This window comes from Palaemon carinicauda, chromosome 13 (genome assembly GCF_036898095.1).
Source record: "Palaemon carinicauda isolate YSFRI2023 chromosome 13, ASM3689809v2, whole genome shotgun sequence".
Taxonomy (NCBI): domain Eukaryota; kingdom Metazoa; phylum Arthropoda; class Malacostraca; order Decapoda; family Palaemonidae; genus Palaemon; species Palaemon carinicauda.
In genome coordinates, this window is record NC_090737.1 from 25,807,626 (window position 1) to 25,819,982 (window position 12,357).

At 36.3% G+C, this 12,357-nt stretch overlaps 2 protein-coding genes across 3 annotated transcripts in view; one reads left to right on the forward strand and one right to left on the reverse strand.

The window, feature by feature from the left end:
* LOC137652233 (sodium- and chloride-dependent GABA transporter 1-like) overlaps positions 1–9,476 on the forward strand; it is a 22,787-nt gene extending 13,311 nt beyond the window's left edge. Inside the window, exons 7-12 of the mRNA XM_068385473.1 lie at positions 108–232; positions 969–1,081; positions 1,477–1,608; positions 3,967–4,170; positions 5,146–5,319; positions 5,651–9,476. Of these exons, the coding sequence (XP_068241574.1) occupies positions 108–232; positions 969–1,081; positions 1,477–1,608; positions 3,967–4,170; positions 5,146–5,319; positions 5,651–5,740 (838 nt within the window). The 3' untranslated portion in view covers positions 5,741–9,476. The remainder of the gene's footprint in view (positions 1–107; positions 233–968; positions 1,082–1,476; positions 1,609–3,966; positions 4,171–5,145; positions 5,320–5,650) is intronic.
* LOC137652232 (sodium- and chloride-dependent GABA transporter 1-like) overlaps positions 1–12,357 on the reverse strand; it is a 483,785-nt gene that overhangs the window by 45,736 nt on the left and 425,692 nt on the right. The gene's annotated exons all lie outside the window — the stretch shown is intronic.

Below are 12,357 nucleotides of genomic sequence, written 5' to 3' on the forward strand. Positions count from 1 at the left end.
CACTTAAAAAAATTTGATAAAACGAAAACATTAAAAGTCGTAATTGATTTTTTACAATTTCAAATTATTATTTTGCAGCTTTTTTAATGATTATTTTGATTTCTCAGGGACTCGCTCATCCTGTGCACTATCAATTCCTGCACCTCCTTCTTCGCCGGGTTTGTTATCTTCTCTGTGGTCGGTTTCATGGCAGAGCAACAACAGAAGGATATAGCTGACGTCGCTGCTTCAGGTAAAATTTCGTTACATTTCATATATATATATATATATATATATATATATATATATATATATATATATATATATATATATATATATATATATATATATATATATGTGTGTGTGTGTGTGTGTGTGTGTGTGTGTGTGTGTGTGTGTGTGTGTGTGTGTGGTAAAAGGGTTTGTGTATCGCCATGATCAGCATAGATGTACTGGTCAGGGCCACCCATACTTGGTTGGTAAGCTGTGAGCGATCGGACAAGTCTCCCATCATCACCAATCCGCAGTGGCCAGCGTGGTGATGAAAATGGCCAAACCCCAGACGCGATCAAGGACAAGACTGAGGCATTTGTCCTGAAATAGACTAGAAACGGCTGCATTTGTTGTAGTTTTGTGTGTATGTGTACGCGAGAAGACACGGTTATCTGTCCTCTTCCAGTTATCTAACGTATAAATGAATGTCCTTTTATATGAAAGATAATGGGACTAAATCAATACACATCAAGAGATGTTTCTTAATTGGTCACACTAATGTTTTAGGTCACAGACTTTCACTTTGACATTTTCCTTGTTCGAGGCCGAGCCCTTAGGCTTACAGCATCCTACTTTTTTAATAGGATTGTAGCTTAGCTAATAATAATAATAATAATAATAATAATAATAATAATAATAATAACAAAATTGATAATGATCGAAATGAATAATTGAATATATGTGTAAAACGTCCTTCCTCTTTCTGTTTATCTCAGGACCTGGCTTGGCGTTCTTGGCTTACCCGTCAGCTGTACTGCAGCTTCCAGTTTCTCCACTTTGGTCATCACTCTTCTTCCTTATGTTCCTTATGCTTGGGTTGGACTCTCAGGTGAATTATTGAATTTGTACTTTCACATGTAGAACTATCTTAGAATCATCTAAAAGATTCGAATCCTCAGAGGGAAGTACGTAGAAACGTCCGTCATTCTGAGAGTATTTCTATGGTTAATGGCCTCTAGTTTTATTATGTGCTCTTTTGTATTTCAATAATATCTCAGCTTATAACTATCTATGTAATTCTGATTCTGATTTCAATAAGAAAAAGCACGTCAGTCTATTTTAGGCCTACAGTAACGCTTATGTGAAAATGGGAAAGGAAAGGTGCATTCATGCACTTAATTTCTGCGCCTATTTTGATAAGACGGCGATTTTCTCTTTTATTTATACTGTGAATAATATTCATTCCCACAGTTCATCAATATCATATTTTTTTTCCTTCCACAGTTCTGTACCATAGAAGGTTTCATCACAGCTGTGTCTGACGAGTGGCCCAAGTACCTTCGCAAATACAAGGAACTTTTCATAGCCATCGTCTGCGTCCTGTCTTATCTCATCGGTTTATCCTGCGTCACTGAGGTATAGAAATTTGTGTGTATATTCATACACAGGTATGTCTAATGAACCAACCATGGAACCTTGGAAATTGAGTTGCATATGTAATTAAATGCGTTAGGCCTATGCTTGAGTATTTTTTATATGCTGCATTGATATGAATTCATGTGATCGTTTCCTAAAAAAAAAAATACGTTTTCACATAATTGAGTTTCAGACGCTTATAAAACAAATAATCAGTAGACTATGGATACATTTTTATATCTAGAAAATATAAGCAAAATGACAAATACAGAGAACCATATGTCTTACAAACAAACAGTTTTGTCCTAAGTATCAGCTCGCAATTCGCCTAAATCACATGGGTAAGATTTTAAGCAAGCATAAACGCAGTCTGTTGGTTCTCTCATTTTCCATTTAACGCCCTACAGCTAGTTTATTCGTGAATTATTACATTTTCCCGCCATAACTTAGTGGCAGACTCATTAGCCTAGCCCTAGACATACAGTACCTACCATTAATATTTTTTTTTAATAATGAGCTTAATGTGCGTCAATACAAATTACGATGTTTAAAAGCTACATACATTTCAATTTTGTATCTGAATGCCAACAACATCAATGTATCATAATAATATGTTGAAAATATGAGCTGTTTAACAGAAACTTCCAGCCCTGTATGAGTCAAATTTTGACTCGCTGTGCTGGTAAAACTCTTTTGCTTTAATAATAATATTGACAAAAGACTGCGTATATACCACCAAGTTTAATTTGTAACTTCCCAAATGCGGGACAGGAGTATATAACATGTGCTTTACTTACCACTTAAACGTTGTCTGATGTCTTCTTGAAGAATTCTTATGTCCATGTTTGCATTCATAGCCCATATCACGTACCATCGTTATTCTAATTCGAGGGCAATATTCCATTGAAATTATTGAGTGATAATTCAATCTGCGAGGTTACTGGTGTCTGAAAATTGATGTTAATGTAGCACCTTTAGTACGGATAGCAATACGGCTGACACAACAGTGTTTCAATCACGAGTGTAACAATCTAACTAAAAATCAGAATTAATCTAATGATTTCACTTCAGTAACAACTCTTACTGCACATGGTAGAATGTAGGTTATACAATCAGAGCATGGCATTCATTTTCAATTGTCATAAATATATAAACTATATTCTAATGTGTATTCTTATTTATCGGCTCGTATGACTTAAAACAATTAAACTTAAACTGGATCCAAACAACAAGCTGCCACAAAATACTAATAGGAAAAACATATTGGAAAAATGTAGCCTTACCCGGAATACTGTATGGCACGGCAGTAATGAACATAACAGAAAGTGAAATAAAACGATTACAACAGATTGAAAACGGAGTAGGAAGAAAAATTTTGGGAGCACCATCATATGCAGCAGTAGCAACACTACGGGGAGAGATAGGAATGTCCGAAATGAAAACTAGGATAGCAGGAGGAAGGCTAAGGTTTGTGAAAGGGATAGAAGAGGGGAGAAATGATTTGCTGAAGACAATTCTAGAAGAAATGAAAGAAAATGAAAATAACAGGTGGATGAAAGAGACTAAGAAATGGATTAAAGATATGGAAATGAACGATAGAACCTTTAGGAGAATGGGAAGAGAAGAGCTTAAGGCCAAAATTAGAGAAGTAGATGGTAAAAAGTGGAGGGAAGAGATAAAAGAGAAAAATAGTTTAGAAATATACGAACAAGAAAAAGGGCAAATAGGAGAAGAAATGTTTTATGACAACAAACCAAATTCTATTATTATGTACAGAGCTAGGGCCAACTGTTTGAAATTAAACGATAGGAAAAGACATGAAGCGGGAGGTAGGGTAGAATGTAAACTATGTGGGGCAGTTAATGAAGACCTCGCCCACTTTATTCTTGAGTGTCCAGACCTCAGCGACGAAAGAAGAAAAATAGTGGAATTGCAACAGCCGTATGAAGAAGAAAAGAAGAAGATAATAGGAAACGTGCTGTTCAAGAAAGAAGGAATAGAGAAAAGAAAAGAATATATCTATCAAATGTGGAAAAAAAGAGAGAAGAAAATAAAAGAATTAGAATAAAGAAGAAACCCAAGGAGGTGCCGATGGAAAGGCAAATCCCTCCGCCCAACAACAAGAACAAGAACAAGAACAAGAACAACTCACTCCGCAAAATAAGTTTGCGGTCTTAATATTGTAGATAGGTGCAACGCTTCTAAGCTTATACTTATTGTAATTGTTTATTTTACATATACCATAAAAACATTATTACTGAAATTCTTAATCTTTACATTTATCCCATTCTACATTGAAAGCAGTTTAGATTACACTTTTTTTAAGATTTTAAATTAAGACTAAATTTTACTGTCTAGGGTGGAATGTACGTGTTTACGGTGTTGGACTCGTATGCTGCTTCGGGCATGTGTCTCATCTTCCTGATCATGTTCGAGAGCGTCGCCATTGGCTGGGGATACGGTGCCAACAAGTGGTATGACCACATCAAGGAGATGATCGGGTACTATCCTTTCTTCTGGTGGAAATTCTGTTGGATGTTTACCACTCCTCTGATCTGTTTCGTAAGTATATTGTTCCTCTCCAACTCCATTAATCTAAGTAACTTATTGTAAGCCTAAGATTAATTATCAACATATAACAATTTGGCCTTACAGTTGGAAAATAGTATTCGTATATATACTGTATAATATTTTCTTATTTATCTTCTCAAATATTAATTCGGTAACAAACGGGCCGTGTGCATGGCTCAAATAATGGTTAATACATTTTCCAGTACTCTATCTAATACGGAGGAAAATAATTAAGGAAAATTATTGCTTAAATAGTAGATAGATATAAAACTTCGATCGGTGCTACGAAAATCTTAAAACTGGAAGTGTACAGTTCATTGCCATTTATACAATATTTGTCCGACAACTTTTACACAAATGAAATATAGTGTAGTTCATGAATACCGTACCTTGTTATGGAAATATAAATGAACGTCATTCTTATAGTATTAATATCTGTATTATGTGGGAAATTTGTTTTAAACTGAACTCTCATGTAATTTCCTGGTCAAATCTACCTTGCTCAAGAACGATAACAGTTGTCCATCTAGACATAATTATGTAATCATATTTTGACCCTTTTCATTCATTATGTGCGAAGGTTTATCGGGCAATACTGCATTATTAATGTACTGCAATCTCAATGATTTTTCAGGTGTAATATTTGCTGTTCTTTGTTTCTATAATCTCTTCATAGAATTATTTTTTCGCTGACCTGACTTCAAGAGAAAATATAATATTGCATGGTAATCTGCAGTAATATCATATTTTAGCTGAAATAATGACGACTTAGCAAATTAAGTAATAGTGCCTCTCCTGTGAAATAGTCTTTAACAAATATTTTATCTTACTGTAAATGATAAAATAAAAAAAAAAACTAGCGCAAAGTCCAAAAAACAACAGGGATCATTTGCCTTAATCTACTTTTAATTGATAAATGTTTATTTTCATAATCCTTACTGTAATTTGCTTTCCTTCCCTCCACAGAGCGTGTTTGTATTCAACGTCATCATGTGGTCTCCACCCAAGTATGTAGACTATGAATTCCCCGGATGGACCCACTTCATAGGTTGGCTGATGGCTCTCTCCTCTATGCTTTGCATTCCTGGCTATGCTATCTTCAAATTCATCACTACACCTCATCCCGGCACTTGGAAGGAGGTAGGGAAAAATGCACTCTCCGTTGTTATTATTATTATTATTTGCTAAGCTACAACCCTAATTGGAAAAGCGTGATGCTATAAGTACAAGGGCTCTGACAGTGTCAAGTAGGTTGATACCATTTCGGAGTACAACTTTCTTTGTACCACTATTTGAATACTATATAATGACATGGTTACAGATATTACATCTGTTCAGAAAAAAAAATAGATGTGCCTCCATATCTATCGCATGGTGTAATAAAGCATTATTATTATTTTATTTAAATACATTGACCTGAGAGAATAAATTGCTTTACTCAAATTAAACATCTCAAATGTTTTTATTGCAGAGATTAATAGCCATCACCCGGCCTGAAATTGACATCTCTACAATGAAGAACAAATACAGGAGCCCTGTTCAAGCAGCTACACCAGTCTAGAAGGCACAGCCACACCCACTAAAAGTTCACCTGTAATAGCAATGGCCATGTAACCTCCCACGAAAAGCTCACACCCCAAGTCAAGTCTCGTTCCTCCTCCACTCATCACTTGCCACTCCGGATTCAATGGAGACACCATAGGCTCCAACCAGACGAGACGCGGACTTGAGCCATATCTCAGAGAAGTGCAAGGTGGCTCAAAGGTTGGCTCAACCCCACTGACAGACCAAATAAATAAACACAATGTTGCTAGTGTGTTAGGTGATGCAGATTATGTGGGGATAAAGGAGTATCTATGGTCAATAGCTGGGTCCCTTTTGGAGATATTTTTTTTTTCTTTTGTTGTCATTCAACCATCTGTGCCAGATCAAATCATCCCAGGGTCAATGGACCAAACCTGGTTGGTTGTTGGTACCTGTAGCAAGTCATATCTAACCAATTACCAATTTTCAATAGATATCTTGAAGCAATTGGAAATTGAAGGCTTATATTGAAATTTAGAGTAGATTATCCATCAGTTAACATGAAAGAAAATTTAATGTCTCTTCAAAGAAAGGAGAAATTTAAAACTACAGAAGAGCTTTGATCTTTCATTTCATATCTATGATAAACTAGTCTTGTATATTGTAATGTAATTGGATATGTGTTTCATGCTGGTCATTATTTCTATAAAAAGTAAGCTAGCTGCAGTATCCTGTACCTAGCTTGAAAAAAAACTTTTATGTAGCCTGACCTATTAGCTGGTAATTATAATCAACATTTGAAGAAAGAATAGTCTTAACTTTTACATAAGTTTAGATGTTAAATTTTTGGGATCTCATGTCTCTTCATTGGCTCCGAGAAGGCCTTCATTGGAACTACGTGCATATACCTAATGGTGTTGTATTATACATAATACAAGATTTCTATGTGATTACATTCATGATGAAAACTTCCCCGTGTTTATACCCATGTGAATACTGCAGAGAAACATCTTTTAAGAGTAAAAATGCTGTACCCTGGTACACCTTCCCCAAGATTACCATCTCAGGGAGTGCCACCCCATTTTCAGTTTCGAGAAGCTGCAGTATCATTCTGTTTAGTACTTTTATCATTCTGTGTTTTAACAAATAATACTGGAAATAGAGGTGCATTAACTATAAGGAATTCCCACTTTGAACTATTTGGGAAAAGTTGAGAAAGAATGGAAGGGAATGACAAATGACAATCGTTTAAATGTTGATCATGCTCTCTACGAGTACATGGGTCATCTTGCTATCATAAGCCATTGTTACTGCCACTTCACAATTTGCAATTTCATTTCACTTATAAATGAGCCATTTGCCATTTCCACGAGGGCCTACGAAATTGGTAGTTTTTCAACACACACACTCGATGCTTTTCATTCTTGTGCTGTCAGAATACAGTTTACAACAAAAAATTACACACATTGTTGAAAATAAATTGTTTAGAGATTTAGATGAAATGATTTTAATGTACATATTATTTTGTTGGATAGAGAAACCATCTAACATTATTGCCTCATATCTTTGTTGATAGTTTTAAAACATATATGCAGAATATTATGCTCTGATTGTTATCTTAACCTTATTTGGTGAGATTTATAAATGTTTGTGAGTTTGAAAGAGTAGCCTTTTGTATTATGTATAGGTAATTGTTCTATTAGCCGCTATAGTATTTGATTCAAAATTAACTTTAAGAGTAATTGGATAACATAGAATGCTATATTATTCTCAATGAACAGTCTTCACCCCCAGAAACTTAAAACCTTGTAGTATATTCTTCGGGAAATTTCAAGTTGCAGAGTTCTTTGGCTCACCATTTACACTAAAATCTTGGATAGTTTTCCAGGAACATTAAATGTTTGGTAATATAAACAATTTTGATCAGAGATCTTCAGCATTCTGAATAGCATTTTTTCCATTTTACTGCTAAAGTGTTTCCTTTAAATCATTCAATTGGATATACAGTACTGTACTGTACATCCTTACTGTTGGTGAGAGTCAAAATTACCTCAAAAAGCATAAAATGCTCTGATAATTTTAAATTTTGCTCTCAAAATTTTTAGGTATCCGAGAACAGACCCCTCACACACTAACGTATAAAACGAGGAAGAGAAATCTCGAATTAAAAGGGCTTCCATTTAGTCTTCCAGATTTAGGGTACTTTCCTCAGTGGCATATCAAACTGGCATCTTGTCACCCTTGGTAAACTCTTCAGCCACGTCCTCTTGAACACCTCTTGCAGTGTAGAATAGGATTTCATCCTTTGGGACCAAGGCATTTAGTGTCGTATGGGTCTTCCAAGTATATAATATGTTTAGAAAAAGATGTTTACCATCTTTGAGAACCAACCTTTTTAATATACTGCTTATGCAGATGAAAGATGATTGTAGCTTAAAGTAGAATATTTAAGTCAGAACCTTGTCAGATATTGTTAATGGTTCTCCATCACTCTATACGTGTCTTCCATGTTGTTGATCGTGTCTTCATTTAGAAAACATTAGACTGTATGCGAGCAATAACATCGTGTTTTGCTGTTAGTTCTCGCCAACCCCCTAAGAGAAACAAGAACCCTACTGTTAATCTACACTTATGATAATAAGATTTACTCTGCAATCTCCTTATTGTAATTAATTAAGGGAAAAATTACTACTTGTCTATAATTGTTTATGTAGCTGAATTTCCTAGGTACTTTCTGAATCACAGAAAGTTATGACTTGGATGAACAGTTTCAGGTCTCAACCACCCAAAAGTTTTAGCCAATGAGAACTTTAGCCATGTTTGAAAAGCGGACAACAACTGCCGACGAGGGGATGGTTTTCTTGGAGTTCTGCATGTCTCACCATTCAAGTCATCCCTCCAGCCTTGCAGAGCATGAGTAGGAGTGCGACTTGCCTTGCTCCAGTACCTCCCCTGTACTCTCATGTATGCCTACTTCTAATTGGTTGAAACTGATACACGGTTTTGTAGATTACACACCTCGCCTAACCTACCACACCCCAATCTAACATACCCTATCCTACCCTACCCTAACCCATACATATCAGTACCAAATGTAAAAAATATGTAATGAGTGTATGTAATGCCAGTAAGTGGAAATGTGTATATGTTAGGATAATGTTTTGCACCGACTCGTTAAAACTACTAAGTATCTATTATATTGTAAGACTAGCGCTTAAGAATGTCTCTTTCTTTATTGTGAATATGTGAACTTTGTTGTAAGCTTCAATGTTAGGCTATGCATGTGTACAGGAACAGTTATGAGAATTTTGTTTTTGGTCCAATGGAATTGTGTTAAATGTTGAATCACACATACACATAACATCATTGTGAGTACAAAGCTGAGTGTGACCAACTTTTTGAGGAATTTCAAACAGGGCAATACAAACCTTGTGTTCCCATTTCTTGATTTCTTTGCTTCCTCTTTAGGCTTTATTTGATAAACTGGGACTTCTGGTAAACAAAAATTAATAAAAGACACATACTTTCTTGTTGGATTTTTTAAAAATGTTGTATAAATAACTCTGTTAAAATACACAAAGCGACTACAAGCTCATCTTTAGTGTCTCAAGTGAGGTAAATTATTTTTGTAGCTGTTTGGCGCCTGTCTTAACAAAGTCATTTGTACATCTTAGGAAATACCTTATTCATCCCTTCTTCTGTGGCTTTACCAGATTTGATTAAGTAAAATGATGATGTAATACTTAATCTTTGAAATAAAACCATAAAAAACACTATGATTTTAACTTAAAAACCTTTATGGAACAATATCTGGCAGGATTTCAAACAGTATAACGAAACCTAAACAGAAATTCAATGGAAAACACAAAAGGTAATACTGTATAAGCTGTAGAGATGCTATTATTGTAATAGTAAAAAATGGATTTTGAGCGAAGCAAAAAATCTATTTTTGGGTAGGATAGCCATATAGTCCTGATGGAAGGTTCCTATTGGTAGCTTTCTAAGGGATATTTGGCTACAGTGATATTCCCAGAGAATTAACCTTTAGGTCTGCAGAATTCTAACTCCTGGCGCGAATATCCTTAACATTCCTCTTAAGGATATCGCATAATATCAAGGGACGTATATCTTGATACGACACAGCAATCTTCACCCCGAATAGCGTTTTCATTTCGAGGGGGAAAAGCGGCAAAAATAGAAGCGGAGCTGTTATCAAGCTTACCCTTCCTCCCGTACTACTATGAGTATCTAGATTCCGCTTATTCCTTGTAGCGTTGAGCATGGTGCTACAGATATAGTAATCTTGGGAGGGATCCTGCCAAGGCCTTTTCTATAGAAAAGGAGGGCGGGTCCATCAGGACTACATGACTATCTCACTCAAAAATAGATTTTACGCTTCGCTCAAAATCCGTTTTTTGGGCTCAAGCCATGTCGTCCTGATGGAAGTTCACCAGAGAATTACTAGAAAGTACTGTATCTGTGTATTTTATAGGTGCCTCAACCTTGGGACAAATTTTCCTATGGTCATCCAGACCATTGAGACATATGACGTTACCGTTATACATCATTACTACTAATCATAGATAATGTTAGTGCTTCCTGCTCCCTGCAGGGAAGAGTCATACTAAACAGGGGGTCTCAAGGTTTGCATATAATATATAAACGAACATAGCATCAACTATATATACAAGAGTCTCACGATTTGTATATTATGTTGGAATATAACATCAACTAGATATACAAGAGTCTCACTGTTTGTATATTTGTGCTGGAACATAGCATCAGATGGGTATACAAGAGTCTCACTGTTTTTATAACGTATTGGAACATAACATCACTAGATTGTATCTCGTGTAGGAGCAAAAGTATCAGCTATATATATTGTCCAGATATACAATGTTATGCAGTTTTTCTTAGGTTAGAAAAACTCTGGCTTATACTTTTATTTTTATCAATTGTAGGGTGAAATAAGACGCAATAACACAGTGATATTCATTTATTAACAATAAATGACCAACATAAAATAACATGTGTAACATATGTTAATATATGTAATGAGAAATATACTCAGCCAACATAATACAGAAAAAAATTTTGTTTCCACCTGAAAGGGAAAAATTTGATTAGTGCCCCACTTGAATTTGAAAATTTAATAAATTTTCTAATATAGCTTTCTGTAATGTTGAATATTATCAACAGTGTGTAAAGTACACACGGGACGAGTGTATATTTCTCCACCTGAAATAATTTGAACAGTCTTTAGTGTCACTTAACAAGTATTGCACTGGAAGGTGTCAACACCTTTACCCGAAAATTGAGAGTCCCAATCAATTCACTGTTCATCGCAGCACTAGACGACAGGTTTTAATACACTACCTGCCGCCACCACATAATGCTTCAGTTCATGCATTTGCTTCGCATAATGTTTGTAGAACACTCTGGATGACTTCCATCCAGTGTATGAGCGAAGACGCTCAAAGTCCATATACTGAAAAAGGTTAAGTGATGAAGCAATTTTCCTTGGATCATGACCTGCGGGTGTACGGTCAGGATCCGCTCTGCGAATAAAGTAGGTGAGCTTCGCCCTCAGTTGTTTTAGGGATAAGTTTGATCCTGAAGTTTCTCCTTTAAAGAGCTGTCTTCTCCTGAAGTCCTTAGTTCTTCGAAGATAGACCTTTAGACATTCCACTGGACACAGTGAGACATCTTCCTTTAGAGGGCAGATTCTCCAGGGACCCCATCTCTTAATGGGTAGCTCGTTCTTAGCGAGAAAGGTTGGATCAGGAAAAAAGATTCAGTTCTCCCGCTTCTGTGAACTGAATATGGCCCTCATCTCAGTATAGGGCCACTATTTCACTAACTCTAGCCCCTGAGGCTATAGCAAACAGGAAAATAACTTTTTGAGTCAAATCCTTAAGAGAGCAATCTTCACTGTTCACTGTTGAAGCGTAATGTAAGACCTTGTCCAGGGACCATGAAATGGGCTTTGGCGGGGCTGCAGGCCTGAGTCTAGCACATGCCTTAGGGATCTTGTTAAAGATTTCATTCGACAGGTCTACTTGGAAGGCGTATAGCAGAGGTCTGGTCAGAGCCGACTTTCATGAAGTTATTGTGTTGGCTGCCAGACCTTGTCTATGAAGGTGGATAAAGAAGGACAAACAAAAGTCCATTGAGATATCTTTTGGTCCTTCTGCTTTGACGAAAGCAACCCACTTTTTCCAAGACGATTCATATTGTCTACTAGTTGACTTAGACTCTTGTATTCTTCTAAGAAGTCAATACAGTACTGCCTTTTGAGATCCAAAATCTTTTCTTTACCGCTAAGGAGAGAAAATCATGAGATGGTTTTGGGTTCTCTGTGATGAAGCGAAGACAGTCGACTTCTGGACCTGTTTAGATAGTGCTGGGTCCGGAAGAGGGACCAGTCTCAGCTTTAGTTCCAATACCAGAGGGAACCAGTTGCTCTTTGGCCACTTGGGAGCCACTAGAGATGCTATTCCCCGAAAGGATCTCAGCCTGTTGAGGACCTTCATGAGGAGATTGGTCGGAGGGAACAGGTAAATCTGGTTCCATCTGTTCTAATCGAGGGACATGGCGTCCGTCGCCTCCGCTAGGGGGTCCTCGTAAGGGGCTGCATATTGAGGTAGTTTCTTG